This window comes from Ascaphus truei, unplaced genomic scaffold, assembly GCF_040206685.1.
Source record: "Ascaphus truei isolate aAscTru1 unplaced genomic scaffold, aAscTru1.hap1 HAP1_SCAFFOLD_932, whole genome shotgun sequence".
NCBI classification, from domain to species: domain Eukaryota; kingdom Metazoa; phylum Chordata; class Amphibia; order Anura; family Ascaphidae; genus Ascaphus; species Ascaphus truei.
In genome coordinates, this window is record NW_027457271.1 from 80450 (window position 1) to 98668 (window position 18219).

General features: G+C 45.5%; 1 protein-coding gene across 3 annotated transcripts in view; it reads right to left on the bottom strand.

The window, feature by feature from the left end:
- The window catches only part of LOC142486527 (uncharacterized), a 67257-nt gene that overhangs the window by 15081 nt on the left and 33957 nt on the right, over positions 1–18219 (bottom strand). For all 3 annotated transcript variants that reach the window (XM_075585107.1, XM_075585106.1, XM_075585105.1), the window contains one exon: positions 3568–3678. In XM_075585107.1, coding sequence (XP_075441222.1) covers positions 3568–3678 — 111 coding nt within the window. The remainder of the gene's footprint in view (positions 1–3567; positions 3679–18219) is intronic.

The window sequence follows — 18219 nt, forward strand, 5'->3', positions numbered from 1 at the left end:
GTGGAAGAAGATTTGAAAACTATAGGGGATAAAAAATCTAAAATAAGACCTAATTTCACAAAAAAGGAAAGAGCAGTTCTTGATGAATTGTCAGAGAACAAAGAGTTGGTAATCAAACCAGCAGACAAGGGAGGTGGAGTAGTAATTTTAAACACTGAAGATTACATAAAAGAGTCAGAACGCCTATTGGGGGATACTACCACTTATGTGAAGTTAAAATCCAACCCAATTGCACTCTATACCAAAGAATTAACAAAATTGTTAGATGAAGGCCTGGAGAAAGGTATTCTCCTCAAAAAAGAGTATGAATTTATAGCAACGAAGAATCCTAGAATACCGGTCTTCTATTATTTGCCAAAATTACACAAATCTTTAATTAACCCCCCAGGAAGACCCATAATATCAGGGATTGGCTCACTAACCCAAAACTTTTCAGCTTACATTGATACCTTACTCCAACCTGCGGTTAAGAAGTTGCCTTCCTACCTAAAAGACACAACCCAAGTGATACAATCACTAGATAGGATAGAATGGAAACCAGATTATATACTCGCTACATGTGACATCACATCTCTGTACACATGTATAGACCATGCCCAGGGTTGTGAGGCTACATTGTATTGTCTGGAAAAGTATTTGAACTTAGAAGAAACACAGAAAAAGTTTTTAATTGATGGAATTGGTTTTATCTTGAATCACAATACCTTTTGGTTCGAGGGCAACTATTTCCTGCAAAAAAGAGGGACCGCAATGGGTACCAGGTTTGCCCCCAGCTATGCCAACCTCTTCCTTGGATGGTGGGAGGATCAAATAATCTGGCCAAATAAGATGTGGGAGGCAAACCTGGTACTCTACAGGCGCTATATAGATGATATCATCATCATATGGAAAGGCGACCCTGAATCTTTGCATACCTTTTTTACTACAATCAATATTAACAATTTGAATTTAATTTTTACTTACAATATGAGTTCTACTGAGGTGATATTCCTAGATCTGGAGGTTTTTATCGATAAAGGTATTATTAACACTAAGACACATTTTAAAACAGTGAATTGCAATAATTTTATCAAAGCCAATAGCTGTCATAAGAGGAACTGGCTAGAAAATATCCCCTACGGCGAGTTTAGACGCTTAAAGCGAAATTGTACGCAACATAGTGACTTTGAACAACAAATAATACCAATGAAGAATACATTTCTGGAGAAAAAATATAACATAAATACAATCGACAAAGCACTCAAAAAAGTAGGGGAGGTAGACAGACAGGACATGTTAGTCTATAAAGAAACAAAGCCAAAAAATAGAGACGAAGTTTTTATTCCCTTTATTACACCATATAGCACAAATTTTAAGCAAATAGAAGGTGTTTTAAACAAGCATTGGCACATTTTAAAACAAGATGACCTTTTAAAAGAAATAATCGGAAATAAACCAGCGGTTATTTATTCTAAAGCTCCAAATATCAAACAAAAACTCGTACCGAGTTTTTTACCCCCAAAAACTAAGAGCTGCTGGCTAGACCAATTAACAAAGGGTTTTAAAAGATGTGTAAACTGCAAGGCATGTGGAAACAATAGAATACCAGAGATTAGAACAACTTCCTTCAATTGCACTATATCTAACCTAGACTATGTTATTAAATCACACATTACTTGCGATAGCAAAGGTGTGATTTATGTACTACAGTGTAGTTGCAACCTGCAGTATGTAGGTAGGACAATTCGAAAATTGAAAACAAGAGTGGGAGAACACATAAGAAATATATGTAATGGTTTAGAGACTCATAGCGTCTCAAACCATTACAAAATCAAACACAATCAGAATCCTTCTTGCTTGAAATTCTTTGGAATTGAACTAGTAAAACCCGATTGGAGGGGAGGGGATTACATAAAGAAAATCAATAAAAGAGAATCCTTTTGGATTTTCACCCTCCAAACATTGGCTCCCAAGGGGTTAAATATAGACATGGAGGTTACAGCTTTCCTACCATAACATCAAGTGATCCACTCAATTTATTAAAGATTTTTAACGACCAAGCAAAGATACACCTTAACAACATAATTTAGGATTACAAGTATCCTTAACCTAGAATATAGGATATGTTATGTAAAATCACAAAAATTTGTGTCCTTGTTAAATAAATGGCATCTCTAAGATTCTTTCCTAGAAGTCCTAGTATATTGGATTCATTGGCTATACCCATATTTTAGACCAACCTCCTTTTAAATGCCAAATCTAGGTTTTATCAAACTATTTTAAAGCAACAATAACTTATATTTTAATCACAATTAAAGAAATCTAGCCAATAAGTAAACTATCTCCCCTTCTTAATTATCCTTTTATCTTCCTTGTTTTAATTAAATAGTATTCACACAAGAGGCTTGCCACCATTAAAGTTTTTTAGGCATGCCATTTGTTCTTAATTATGTTGTATTTAACTAATTAATCACTATGTATAATCTGTATTACGACACTAAGTCAACAAAGTATGAGCAATTAAGTTTAAGGACCTACACCTATGTCAAGAGTAAAACCAGCATTTTTGGAGTTAAATTGATGATTCCACAGTGTATATAAGACTGCTGCTACCCTTTTGCCTATACACGTCACTGAGGAAGCATTGGCGAAACGCGTTTGACGTTTTTTGGCCATTACAAGCCACCGTAGTGAGGACTTGATTCCCCTGTACTTTTTGGCTCGGCGATCCCGCCGTCTGCGCATGCGCACCGGAGCAGGGAGCTGTAATCTGTGTATGCTGAGGGACAGGCCGTTTTGAGGAGGACATAGCCTGTGCACGGGCTTTTGGAAAACTCTCAACCCTAGCCACCCGAAGTGAAGATCAACACAGCAACCATCTGCCAACAGGGAAACAGCCAGGACAAACCACCCCAACCCAGGAAGGGATTCGTTGTGGAGTCTGGCAGCATCTCCTCTCTATGCCTGAAATTATCGGCCGCTTGTAAGTGTTCAATCTCTTTTTTTCCATTGTTAATAAATTTTATTGCACTATTTTTTTCCCTTTATTTTTTGCTAAGGAGGATACCAGGAGGCTTTTCCTCACCCTCAACAAAACACAGCTATATAAGGAGAAGAGTAGAAGAATTCAAGATATTAGATATTTTGATGTAAGTGCGTCTCCTTTCATTCAGCATTATCTTTCAATCTCCATTGATCTCCTAACACCCCTACTCCCTCCCCCCCCTCCCTAATCAAACGAAGAGCTGTGTATAATCACTGTGTTGGTCCCTCATTGTGGTTACTTCTCTTCTCTCCCTCACTTATATGCTTTAAACGCCGTGGAGCCACAAGCAGAGCAACGCGCCGGAGGACCCCCCTTTTTTCTACCAGTATCTACACAGAGGTTGGTGAATCACCTCTGAGAGACTCAGGCTGCGGAACTGCTTTGTGCCAAGGACAGGAGCCATATACTGAACAGTAGGATAACTCTTTTTTGGCGCAACTTTTCTCTCTTTCTATAATAGTATTGCACACTGTTTATTTTGTTGCATCTTTCAGGAATAAAGCAAATTTACAACTGGAGAAAATAAAGGAAATAAGACTTACTGTATCCATATCGCAGTAGAGTGATGGGGATTAACAATACTGCAGTAGTCAGCATGTATGCAATGAAGATGATAGTGAAAGAATCTAACAGAGTGCTATTCCTTTGGTAACCTGCAAGAGATATAAATAGTTTATTTGAGGTAAACAAGAGTAATACAATCACTTTCATTCATACATTTCTCATTTATTGTAACTTCTCCAAATTACTTCCTTTCCCTTGTTTCATGTTTGTTTTAGGCCTCTATTCCACTCAGGGGGAAACCATTAGCAATGCATTAACATCCATTTAAATGGGGGGCAGCCCATTACAAACGGTATGAGGCCTACGTACTAATATTATATTTTAAATGCTATTGTGCATCAACATCTTTGTGCTAAAAAGCATGAAGCAGAGTTTGTTGTTTAAAATAAAGTTTGATAGATTGCGTCATGTTGAAAACCTGATAAATTTGTATTTCTATAAGTAAATATAAATGCATGTAATATTATTTATAATAGATATACAGTTGGTCCTCGCTTATCTGCCGGAATCCGTCCCGCAAACCGCCGTCGGATAACACACCGTCGAATTGCGGGTCCAATGTTAATCCGCGGCGGTGTGTGTCGGATAAGCGGTTCCGACGTCGGATTAGCTGTTTGACAGAAAGCGGACCGCCTGATACCGAGGACCACCTGTACTGTGAAAATAATACATTTTGGTAACTTGTATATGAAAAACATGAATGAACATTAGTGCTGCATCAAATACATTTTCGCTTGACACACAGCAACTTAATTCTGCGCGAACAAAATAAACAGACTTTCCAGGGTTTACGTCAGGTTCAACTTGGTGGATGATTTTGCTGCAAGTTAAACTATTTTGTTTGGCGCACACATACAATTTGTTTTTAGTACACATGTAGCCTAGCCTCTGGCTGCTACTTCTCTGCCTGGACCTTTCCTGTGTAAGTCCTGTTAGGTGCAGGTAGTGGAGGGGCCCTGTGTGTTTTATAGACTTGGATATGTATCCAAGGGAGGGCCTTAGCAACAACCAGAAAGTGTCAGCCTAAGGGAAGGATACTAATTAGTTCATCTATAGTGTGCGATAACCAATTAGTATTCAACCTGCTCTGCTAAGGGGCAGGGTTACAGTCATCCACCTCAGGTTATAAATATTGGCACTTTCCCAAATTGAGGGGCCCTGTCTCATTCTCTCTCCTCCCTCTGTGGAGTGAGGAACAACATCAGCCCTCCACCTCATAAGGAGATGGAGGGTGGGTACACCAGGCCTGATCTGGGCCTAATGCCTGAATCAGAGCGCTATCCTTAAGGAAGCTGAGAAAAGAATTGTAAGAGCTCTGTTAAATATCCTGCATGCAATAAAACCCATGAAAAGACAAGGAAAAGGAGTGTGCTTACTGTCTGCTGCTGTGAAAAGAGAGTTGTCAGTATGGGCCATCCCCTGCTCAACACAGATGATCCATACTGTCTGGAGGCGCTGCACCGAGGAAGATCAAGGTAACCTGTACCCCTGTCCTGTTTCTCCCTACACCATTGCGGAGCACTCAGCCCTCCTGCTGCCAACAGGTACACAACACAAGTAGAAGCTAGAAGAGCAAACCCACCCCAATCTCACTTGGGGGGGGGGGGAACTAGGGCTACACAAACTATTTGCATCTGTACACTTTCTCACTGCTTTACAGTAGCAATCTGCTCTACTTGCCATACAAAATAAATGTCTCATATTTCTAATATTCTGAATATGGCATGACCATGTCTCTGGCATATCGTATGAATAGATTTTTACAGAAATGGAAGTTAATCTTGTCTAACATTGAGATAGCGAGCATCATAGTCCAAAATTGGCACAGATCATTACCATCAACTAGCTGTAATAAATGTAAGACACTTATTGGAAGTTAACCACACCTTATTTCTTTACAGATACGGTATATTCTCAGCATTTGTTGTAATGTTTTCTACTACAAAGTCTGTTATTGGAATTAGCCATATTCTTTTTACTTCCAAAGATAGCAAACGACAGCTGTCTTCATAATCATTCATTCACTCAGAATATCATTTCTAGCAAACACCCTGTGGCTGATTTGCCTGAGAAATTATAACTCACAGAATTAAAAATAGAATGTATACAATAATATTCAAACATAGACAAAACCTGCTCCTTGATCTCAGTATCATGCAAAATGTGGTTACGATATCTTAAGAGGGGTCCAAATACAGTCGATTAATAATAATTAACAGTCAATTCAGTTCCAGGTAGGTGAAACCTATATGTATTGTTGTTTAGTGTATTTTGTTTCACCCAGTGTCCCAGCCATTGCCAGTTCTACCACCAACAGCACACCTAGAAAGTCAGGAGGAAGAACACTGTGCGATAGAATCAAGAGTGACTGACATATATATTCACTTTGCTCTCTCTCTATTTACTAGTCTCTCACGTATTTCATGTATGTATGTATGAAAAAGAAAAAACACTGCTGCGCTAGCCGGAATACCAGACCACGGGGGTGATAGTAGCACACAGAATAAATGTCCACATAAAAAAACACTAATACTGGTGTATACAAGATGACTAATGGGGATAAAACATGAAAATACAAACAACACAAACACTGGAAGGGGAGGATAAATGAAAAGGGAGGGAATGGGGAAAGGGAAGGGAAAGAGTAAAAAAGCCCCAAGAGATGGGTGAAAAAATAAAAATGTAAAAGTGTCTTTCAACAGCTACTGGGAGCCACTGCCAGTCTTCAGGAAAAAAACCACCTTCCTCTTAATCTGTAGAACGAAAAGAAGACAGCGCAGCTCCCATAGCATAATACTGTATCTTAATATTTAAAATAAACGTGCAAGGGAATTACGGACACTTACAATGTGCAAAATAAGTTAAGACAATGAGTAAGATCTTGTAATCACCCGATGGAGCCTCCGTGGATAGCTGCTGTGTGTGGAGTCCAACACACTCCTGTCGTGGATGCCAGGGGGGTGCGCGCGCACCCGGTCTCCCCCTGGTAGTAAATCCCGCGAGAGTACGTGTCCACCGATACTACGGGATGCTGACACGGCAGTCAGACTTCCTGCATAGGATCCCAAGCGTGATAGAGGACGGATCGGCTCCAAAGCGAGCAAATAATGAAACTACTCAAAGAGTGAATGGTGTACAATAAAAGTCCAATGCTGCTACTTCCCTATGCGTTTCGTCGTGATATGCGACTTCCTCAGGGGATAAAGCTGTACTAGCAGATATACCATACATGTATATATGCCATGATAAAATGAAGCACATTAAAAACACCTGAATGCAAATTGATTGCTATAATCATTAACTCTTAAAGGGCTGGAGGGGGAGAGAGGGATGAAACATGAGGGAAACATGAAATGATGACATGATAATGACAAAACCTTCGAACATTAAAAATATATATACACGGGCGTGCCGATGACGTCATCCAGGACAGACGGTAAAGGCTGAGCTTCGGAGACCCACCTAAATAAACGCTGAATTTGGACCTTTTACCCCCAGCAAAAACCCCGAAAAAAGCCCCTGACGACCCTCTAAAACCAGTGGGATAGCAAATAAGGGGAAAAATCCCCCTATTCAAGGGGTTGGCAGGTTCTTCACCCCTGCAAAACAGCCCGCTGAGGTGGGGGGTAGACGGCAAGATGGCGCCCAAGATTCGGGCCCACGAGGCAAACAAGGCCTCTCAGACACAGCAAGCCCTACCGAGACCCCCCCTTCCCCGGACGGGAGGATCACGAAGGAATATTTGGAGGAGCTCCACGCCAAGCTCCAACGATCTTAACAGGCCAATATAAAGGATGCGGTGGCGGAAATTAGGCATGATATCCAGGGTCTGCAAGAACGCACTACCACACTGGAAACCAGACTGGACGAGGCCTTACACCACCAATCAGAGGCCGACGATGAGATTATACGTCTGGGCCAAGAAATAAATACGCTCCGAGACGGATTGGAAGATCAGGAAAACAGGGATCGCTGCCAGAACCTGCGGATCTGCGGCATCCCTGAGGCGGTACTGCCCACGCATCTACGAGCATACCTGAATGACTTCTTCCTCTCCATATGCCCAGACCTCGATCCCCGGGATATGGAACTTGATAGGTCGCACAGGGCCCTGGGCCCACGCTCTGAGGACCCCAACCGCCGGCGGGACGTTATCGTGCGACTCCATAGCTACTCCACTAAAGACAAACTAATAGGAGCTAGTAGAGAGAGGGACACGATCACGTTCCGAAGCGAACCGCTTCAGGATTATAATGTCCTCTCCAAATTGACAGTGGATCGACGCAAAGCACTGCGTCCCCTAACGCTACTCCTCCGCGAGAAAGGAATAAAATATAAATGGGGATTTCCTTTTAAACTGATTATCCCCCACAAGGGTAAATTCCTTACCATCCGGCACCCAGAGGACATGGAACACCTGGCAAAGGCCCTGGGCCTTCCCGTGGAGTCCCTACAATCTGCCCACCCAGCTGGTAACCGAAACCAGGATAAAGATGACCAACCTGTGAGAGCCTCGGAGTGGATTGCGGAACAAAGACAATCCCGGGACAAATGAGGAGAGGTCCACAGTTAATCAAGCTTCCCGGCTGGGACCACACCACCACCAGCCCCGAAACCCCCTCAAAATGGCGACTGAAGCGGCCTTACCTCCCCACGTGGAAAGCCTCCGAGCTGCAGCCGCGAAGCATCATTCTTCATTTCCGGATCCAGCAGCCTCACCAAAGACAATCGGACGACGGACACCACGCAGCCAACATCGGATTTCCGCAGCTAACCTCGGTTCCCGTCGGGGAGAACACCACCGCCTGCTCCGAAATTTCCTCAAAATGGCGCCCGGAATGACCTTACCGGCCCACGTGGATCCCTCAGACGTGCTGCAATCTTCCTCCACAGAATGGCACCCAGTGAGGCCGCCCCCGTCCGCGGAGCACCCCGATGACTACAGGCAAGCCACGACTGACATCATCAACGTGCGCGGCTCACATCCGGCGCCAACGGAAGCTTCACCTGAACCCGGAGGCTGTAATTCTTTTAGAACACCAGGGCACCCGAGTGACCTCCATCCGAAGGGTCCCACATCATTTCCAGTTCAAGTTTACCCGGTGCTCCCCCCCTCGGCCGAGGGGATCTCCCTGGGTTTTCTATCTTTTTCACCGGACCCCTGGTTCCCTCTCCCCCTCTGGGAGAGTGCCAACAGCGCAAGACTTCTCAGTCCTGCCCACGCCCATCCAGTGGACAAACGCCTAATGACAGGGTCTGTAAAACTGTTGTACCCGCATACATTTCCTTCTTAGTCTTTCCCTATCGCCCTAAGTTCAGTATGGTTCCCCCATGACTACCCTAATGTTGTGTTACCCCCCACTAGAAGGTTTATTAAGATTAGATACCGAACCCTTCCCTCCTTCCCCCAGGACCCCCCCCACCCCTTCCCTCTACCCACCCTCTCCCTCCCTTCTCTCCCCCCCCCTCTCCCGTGTTCCCTCCCCCTGCCCCCATAACCAGCCCCCCCATCCCCCCCATTCCTACTCCCCCCTCCCCCCTCCCCCCCCTACCACCCTTCCGTTCACCCTCCTCCCCCCCACCTACCCAGCCGCCCCTTCCCCCCGCCCCTCGTTCCCGCCCCCCCCCTCACTAACTGATGGAACCCCTTCCTATTACCCCTACCAAAGCCCTTCTCACCGGGTAAAGGAACCAGATCATGCTTTCACGTAGGATTGTGTCCCCCTCGATTCATGTTCCACACGGACCCCCAACCCCCAGGGCTCTGATAGTGCAATGCTAATGTTATAGATGTTCCCCCCCTTGACTCAGTACCCCACGAAAAGTTGTTGTTGTTGTTGTTGTTAGCATTATTGTCATTGCTCCAAATAGAGCATTGGTTTTTACTCTCGTCTAACTCAAAGACTGAGACAAACTGTCGTTTCTGCTGATATACAGTGGTACAACCCATACGGTTCCTATGTACATGAGCTCAAAGGTGCATTTTAGCCGCATCAAATCACTACTTACAAACCGTATTTCCCCCTTTCTCCCCACTACCCCCCTCCCCTTCCCACCCCCCACTCCCCACCCCCCCTCCCTCCCCCCTCTCCCTCCCCCCTCCCACCCTTACCACCAATCCCTCCCCACCCCCATCCCCACCAACAGTCTACCCCCTTCCTCTGCTAAAACCGTCTCCAACACCACACAGGAGAGTGACACACTACCCAGACTAAATGCAGGAGGTAGCGGATCCTTCTAAACATTGAAAATTTCAAACACCTACTTAATTGAATGTATTTTGTATTTCTTATATGTGGTTTGATAACTATACCTAATTCCCTAACCAACATTATCTCAACAGGTACCAAGAGTCTATAGCTTTCTTTTTTAATGTTGTCAATGTCTAACTTTGTTGCCAAGGACTATATACTGTATACTCTATATGCTTCCTGATGTTCAGATTGAATGTTAAAGAAATAACTCCTAACTACGTCATCCAAACAGGCACCAGGAGTCTATTGTCCTTTTTTAAGGGCTGCTACGGCCTTACCTGGGCGCACAGGAGTGCGCACTGGATATTCTATATGCTCTCTGCTGTTCAAAATAAATACGCAGTGGGATATATACATTAAATGACCCCTCCCCCACCCACCTCGATCCCCCCCCTCCCTTCCCTTTCGCTGTCCCCCCCATCCCTCTCCCCCCTACCCCCCTCCCTCCTCACCCCCCTCCTTTCCTCGCACCCTCCCTCATACCTGCTACTCCTCCACCCAGACCCCCACCCCCCCTTCCCCCCTCCCCCTCCTTTCCCCCTCCCCCCTTATCACCTCCCCCCCCTTCCCTCTCCTTCATTCCCTCCCCCCATTCTCGCAACCAACCCCCCCCCCCACCCCCTCTGTTCACTCCCTCCTCTCCCTCCCCCTCCCTCCCCAAGGATCTTAACTTTCCTGAGATGACTCCTAACAATATTACCCTAACAGATATCAAGAGTATATAGCTTTTTCTAAATGTTGGTAATACCTACCCTGGTGGTAAAGGATTATGTACTGTATACTTTACGTGCTTCAGGTTGACCAAACTGAATACAAAGGGGGTTATGTACATGAACTGACCTTTCACCCTCCCACCTTTATCCCCCCCCCTCTTTATTTTCACTTTCCTTCTCCTTTTTGGATCCTCCCTTTCCTTCTCCCCCCCCCCCCTCATCCCCCTCTATCCCTTTGCACCCAACCTCATACCAGCCCCCCCCGACCCCCACCAGCCCTTGCCCACTCCCCTCCCTTCCTCCCTGATTCCCAACCTCACCCACACTTCACTGCATGGGAAAACCAAGGTAGTTCCTTCCCCTCAATCTCCCCCACGGGAAGGGATACAGGGCTTTGGCCGCATAGATCCTATCTGCCCTGCGGGCAATAGGCTCCCTAGAAGCCTCATCAACTATGATACCCTAGAGAAAGTATGCTCGGGTGTAACTTCAGACAGTTAAGGGTCTCCACCCAGCCCGCCTCTGCTGGAGACCATTACCGGACCCGCCCCCAAGGGTCTTATACCACACCAGCCGGTCTTTAGACTAAACCGGTTTACTACCTTTTAGACCCCATTAGGGTCGACTTTCTTTCCTTCTTCTTCTACCCGCTGTTACTGTCCCAGCGGTTCCCCACCCAACCCTCCCCCTCCTCCTGCCCATTTTGGCTGTTTGTTCCTAGCACTACCCCAACGAAAACAAACACACCGACCCCCCTGCAAAGCAGGAAACTTCCACTACCAAGACTCCATCTCGAGCCTCCCCCCCCCCCAACCAGAGGGGAATTCACCCACGGGCCAACAATAGCTCTAGACAATATGTCTCACCAAAAAGCATTAAAAATTGTTTCCCTAAATGTTAAGGGCCTACATAACAATAGGAAGAGACGCTTGGCCCTTCAGGAAATAAAGAAGTCGGGCGGTGATGTTGTTTTCCTCCAGGAGACACACTTCACATCTCAGGAGCCGCCTAAAACATTTCAACATGCGTATCCGTTGAGCTATTTCTCATCATTTAGTAGCAAACGCAGAGGGGTTGCCATTCTGATTCGTCAGGGCACCCCATTTAATCTAACAAAAATTCAGGCCGATCCAGAGGGAAGATTTATTGTAGTCTACGGCTCACTTTCAGGCACGGCAATCGCCCTTATTAACCTATAAGCCCCAAACGAGAACCAGACAGAATTCTTAAAAAAAGTTCTGGAAGAAATTGACCCACAGTACCTATCCTCGCTACTTATCGCAGGTGACCTAAACATGGCTCTCAACCCAAGAGAAGACAAATCGAGCCTCCCAGGACGACAACATTCCACTCAGTCACAAAGACTGGGGAAAAAATTCAAAGACATTATGGGAGACTTTTCTCTTTTGGACATTTGGAGAACACAACATCAGGGGCAAAGGGATTACACCTTTTACTCGGCACCTCACCAGACCTATTTCCGTATTGACTACTTTCTTGCTACCAAGAACATTCTAGAAGCCACCACAACCTCAGATATCGGCCCAATCACGTGGTCAGATCATGCTCCCATCACCATGACCCTATCCATTCCATTTGTGAAATCGATCTCGTATTGCTGGAAACTTAACGACTCCTTACTGAATCACTCTGGGACAGTATTGGAGCTTAAAAAAACCCTCAGGGAATACTTTAGAATAAACGCAAGCTCCGTCTCCTCTCCAGCAAGCCTGTGGGAAGCCCATAAGGCGAAAATCCGAGGACACCTCATCTCGATTGCCTCCCACCGGAAAAAAAACAAACTCAAATTGACCAAAGAGCTTACTGACAAAATAATCAGCTTAGAGCAGCAGCACAAAAATAACCCCTCCCGGAGAATCTATAAACAGCTGACAACTGCTCGAAGCGACTTAAGAATAACTCAATTGGAAAACGTTGAGAAAGCTCTCAAATGGACGGGTCAGAGGTATTATGATAAAGGGAACAAGGCCGATAGACTTCTCGCTAGCAAGTTACGAGGAATACAAAAAAGATCACAAATAACGGCGATCCGGAACGGCTCTGGTGAGCTTATATACAACGGAAAAAAAATAGCAGAGGAATTTTCCAAATTTTACACCAAATTATATAACCTGAGCGCCCACTCTGTTAATCCAGGCTCAAAGGAACTGTTAGCAGCCACTGACTACCTAGCCGATTGCGATCTACCCTCGCTAACAGAGGAGGAAAATATTATCTTGAATGCCACAATAACAGCAGAAGAACTAGAAATGGCTGTAAAGGCATCAAAAATTTCCAAAACGCCGGGCCCTGATGGTTTTACAAATGCCTACTATAAGAAGTTTCTCCCATTCTTGTCCACCCATTTATTAAGCTTGTTCAACTCATTCTTAGAAGGGAGTCCTATCCCATCTTCAATGTCGTCCGCCAATCTGGCTATAATACTCAAAGAAGGGAAGGACCCCACCCAATGCGGAAGTTATAGACCAATCTCACTGTTGAACAATGATCTAAAACTATATAGTAAAATATTGGCGAACAGACTTAATCCTATCCTCCCGAGACTAATACACATGGACCAGGTCGGGTTTGTCCTGGGCCGTCAGGCCTCAGACAATACCCGTAAAATCATTAATCTGGTTGACCACGCCCACCTTTCAGGCGCAAAGGCGATGCTACTCAGCCTCGACGCAGAGAAGGCATTTGATAGAATTGACTGGCTATTTTTAGATCAAACACTGACAAAATTTGGGTTCAAAGACTCGTTCCTGAAGGGTGTCCAAGCGCTATATCAAAACCCGTCAGCCTCAGTAAGACTATCAGGTGGAGGCCCCGAACGATTCCAAATTCGCAATGGAACCCGACAAGGATGCCCCCTCTCCCCTCTCCTTTTCGCCCTCACGATCGAACCACTGGTGACTAAAATAAGACAAAACCCGAATATCCAGTGTATCCCCCTTGATAAAGAACAATACAAAATTTCACTTTTCGCTGATGATATCATTCTGACTTTGACTAAGCCCCTAACTTCCCTCCCCAACCTTCAGATGGAACTGACGGAGTTTGGAAAGGTATCAGGATATAAAATAAACAGCGACAAATCTGAGGCCCTAAATCTTAGCCTCCCAGATCCCGTAGTCAAATTCCTTAAACTAAATTTTGCTATAGATGGTGCCCTTCACACATTAAATATCTGGGAATTAATGTGTCACAGCACTACCGGGATTTATACCGGGATAACTACCCGAAGTTATGGTATAAGATCAAAAAGGATCTAGATCAGTGGGAAGGTTACCAGATCTCGTGGTTCGGGAGGATGATCTCCGCTAAGATGAATATACTCCCAAGAATGTTATACTTTTTTCAGACACTCCCGATCCACGTTCCAGGCACTGATCTAAAATACATACAGAACAGATTGCTCCACTTCATTTGGCAGGGCAAGAGGCCCAGAGTAGCCAGATCGGTCCTGATGGCCGCGAGATCCAGAGGGGGGCTAGGTGTACCAGATTTATATAAATACTACCTAGCTGCACAGCTCAAGCAGGTAGTAATGTGGAACTCAGACCCGACCCGTTGTTGCTGGGTAAAAATAGAGACTCAATATGCCAAGATGCCTTCTCTGCAAGCCTGCCTCTGGAGCCTGGACAGAGGAGATGGGCACATACACAATCTTAAACTACAGGCCTCACGATACACGTGGGACGTCTGGATTAGATGCAAATTTAAATATGACCTCGCCTCAACAAGCTCCCAACTGACCCCTATCTTTAATAACCCGAAATTCCCTCCGGGATGTGGATCTAAACTGTTAGTTCACTTCAACACACGGGGTATACTGCTGCGGCCGAGTTTATTCGAGCATTTGCCCGTTCTCGGCCGCAGCAGTAACCTGGCGTGCGCCGGAGGGTGCCGGGCGCGCGCCGAAGCAGCGGAAGAGCGCCCTCCGATCGGGGCGCTCTCCCTCCCACTGCCGGGTCCGCCGGAACCCCCTGCCACCGTCCCCCACATCGCGGGACAGGGGGCGCAGGCTCCCGATGACGCGTGACGCACGCCGAGGGGCGGCCACTAGCAAGCCGGGAAATCTCCCGGCTTGCGGAACCGGCCACACTTTAATAAAGTGTGTCGGTAGTGTAGAGGCGATTGCTGATCTTTTGAGCCTAGGGAAGCTCCTGACCTATCAAGAACTGAGGACTAAATATAAAATTAGAGAATTGGACACATTAAAATATCTACAAATCAGAAATTTTGTACGGACCACATGTCCTCTTCCAGAATACCCCACTCTCACTAAGTTTGAACACCTTTGCGAGGCTAAGACTCACCAGAAGGGTCTAATCTCGGAAATATATAATGCATTACAGCACTCAACGACTCCCACACAGCATGACTACATGCTCAGATGGTCAGCAGACCTGAATATGAATATAGAAAGAGAGACTTGGGAAGAAATCTGGCAGGCAGCCTCAGAAACTTCCCTATGTACTACAATCAAGGAAAATATTTACAAGATCATGTTTGGCTGGTATCTTACCCCAGTACGATTAAACCAGATCTACCCTCTGGCATCAGACTTATGCTGGAGAGGCTGTGGTAATAGAGGGAACATGGTCCACATCTGGTGGTCCTGTCCAGAAATTGTGAAATACTGGGCCAAGGTCCAAATTTTGATAAAAGAGGTCACCGACCTAGAAATACCTATTGAACCACTAACCTACCTGCTGGCCGCGCCAATGCCAGACATTGTCCGTCCCACCAGGAAATTAATATCCTTCGTTCTTACCGCGGCCAGATGCTGTATTGCGGCCTCCTGGAAGAAAACAACTACGCCAGCACTGAACACAATCAAAAAAAGAATCGGTGATGTGATGATCATGGAAAGGCTTACCGCCATCGTTAGACAAAAAATCCCCGCCTTTGAGGATATCTGGGAACCCTGGATCCTCCTCACTAGAGAGCGTCAACCAACTCTGGCGGGTTAGAGGCCCATCCCCTCCCCGTAAGGGACTAAAAACTGCCCGAAATAGAGAACCTTCGACAGCCAAATGGGATACCCCCCCATACACTTATCCCCCCCCCCCCCTCCCTCCCCTTCCTCCTTCACACCCCCCCCCTCTCTGCCTTCCCTCTCCGAAGGCATGCCCCCTTCCCTCTGACAACTCCGGTTGTCACTCTGTTTCTCCCCCAGAAAAGTTGTTTCAAAAAATGTTAGGCTATGATACTTGCCACGATTGTTGTAATGTCTATTTGCCTAATAAAAACATTGAGAAAAAAAATATATATATATGCATATATAGATATATACATGCATATATATATATATATATATACATGTATACTGTTTCATATAGATATTGCTAAACACAGATATTAAAATACAATACATAATAATAAACTCAATATTTTAAGGTAAACAAATCTTACTATATATTTCTAAAAGCATTGTATGTTTCTCTGTCTGTACTGTGTTCCCTGTCCCTAGCGGCAATCTCATTGGTCCCTTGGCCCGCCCGCCCCCGCACACCTCTCATTGGCCTCACACACTCACCGCCCGCCCCCGCACACCTCTCATTGGCCTCACACACTCACACCACTGCTTCAGGCCCCCTTGGCCCGCCCCCGCACACCTCTCATTGGCCTCACACACTCACACCACTGCTTCAGGCCCCCTTGCAGCTCACCTTCCCCCCTCCCGGTGGCCGTCACTCTCCCCCGTCACCCGGACCGCAGCTCACCTTCCCCCCTCCCGGTGGCGTCACTACAGGCCCCGCACCTTCCCCCCTCCTGGTGGCCGTCACTCCCGTCACACGGACAGGCCCTGCACCTTCCCTGCGTTTCCCGCCGGCTCGCGCTCACAGGTGCAGAGAGGGGGCGCGTGCGCAGTGCTCACAGGCCCTGCACCTTCCCCCCTCCCGGTGGCCGTCACTCTGTATATAACCACACAGATGCATACAATAAAGTTGTTAAATGAATAGTTATATATGTACATCTATGGAGATGTAGTCATGAGACGAGCAGGGGGACCACAGAACACTATACCAGTGTACTAGTATCTATATGTTCATTGAACCCCTTTGGTGACAAAGTGTCCAGGGTATAGATCCAGAAGGTCTCTCGCAAACATAACCTCCTAAATCTATCCCCCCCAATGAGAGACACCGGTATGTGTTCAATACCCCTAATGGTAAGAGATGCAGGATCTTTACTATGGCAAATAGAGAAATGTTTTGAGAGACTATAAGCCAGATTTCCATTAATGATATTACGTCTGTGCTCTAGGAACCTGGTACTCATAGGTCGAATAGTTCTCCCTATGTACTGTGGACCACAAGAGCACGAGAGGAGATAGACTATGTAGGTGGAGAGACAGTTTATCCTGCCCTTAACATCATGCTCTCTCTTGTTAGAGAAAGAGCAGAAACTTTCACCGGCAATAAGATGTTTACATGTAAGACATCTAGTACGCCCACATGAATGATTGCCGGAGAGACGGTCAGAGGAAACTGAGTCTCCACCCACAGTCATTCACAATCGACTAGGGGCCACAATGTTTTTGATGTTCCTAGCTTTTTTGTAAGTAACTGGAATATATGTAGGTAAAGTAGGTCCCAAAACAGGATCATTTTTGAGAATGTCCCAATGGTTGTTCAATATCTTTTTGATTTTGTATGCAGACTGATTAAACTTGGTGATGAATCTAGGACATTTGTCCCGATCTGAACCCACATCATATTTAATGAGGGGATCGGTGGTGACTTTAGATTTAAATTGAGCAAGAAGCATATCCCTGCTAATATTCTGGACCTCATTCACTGATGTTAAGGGCATAGTAAAGATCCTGCTTCTCTTACCATTAGGGGTATTGAACACATACCGATGTCTCGTTGGTTTTGGTGTCCTGCGTTATCTTTAATACAGTTTTTTTCGATACCACTGTGTGCTGTCTCTCTGTCACCGGACCACCGGACCAGTTCTGGCTACTCTGGTAACTATACAAGTTTATTATCTGCTTTATGGGACAAGCATCAGCATTTTGAGAAGGCTAGTGTGCAACACTTTTATGCTATGGACTATATATAAATGTGTATATATATATTCCAAATGTATTGCTATCCCAAAGGGAGAAGAGCAGGGATTCACTTTCTGTTTTTCAGACACTCTATCATGCCAGTTATCCATGGACGACACTGATTCTATGTCACGGGTCCCATCATTTCCTCATCTAAGATTGTGTCTGCTTTTACTATTCTTCATCGTATTCAGAAAGCCCAGACCAAGGTGGGCCACTGGAATAGCCATTCCCCCATACAAACTTTTCGTTCCCCCTTCTCTTCGGCAGGAGTTTCTACGATGGGGACACGAATCCAAACTCGCAGGCCACCCAGGGGTTCAGAAAACATGTGAGCTCCTTGAGAGGACTTTTTACTGGCCTGAATTAAAAACAGAGGTACAGGACTTCGTCTCGGCCTGCAGTGTATATGCCCGAAATAATGTTCCTCGAAGACTGCCTTGTGGGCTTCTGCAGCCACTTCCTATACACTTCAGTCCTTGGACGCACCTATCCATGGACGTTATTGTTGTACTTCCCCCCTCTCAAGGTATGACTACCATTCTCATTATTGTTGATCGTTTCACGAAACAGGCTCATTTTGTACCCCTAAAA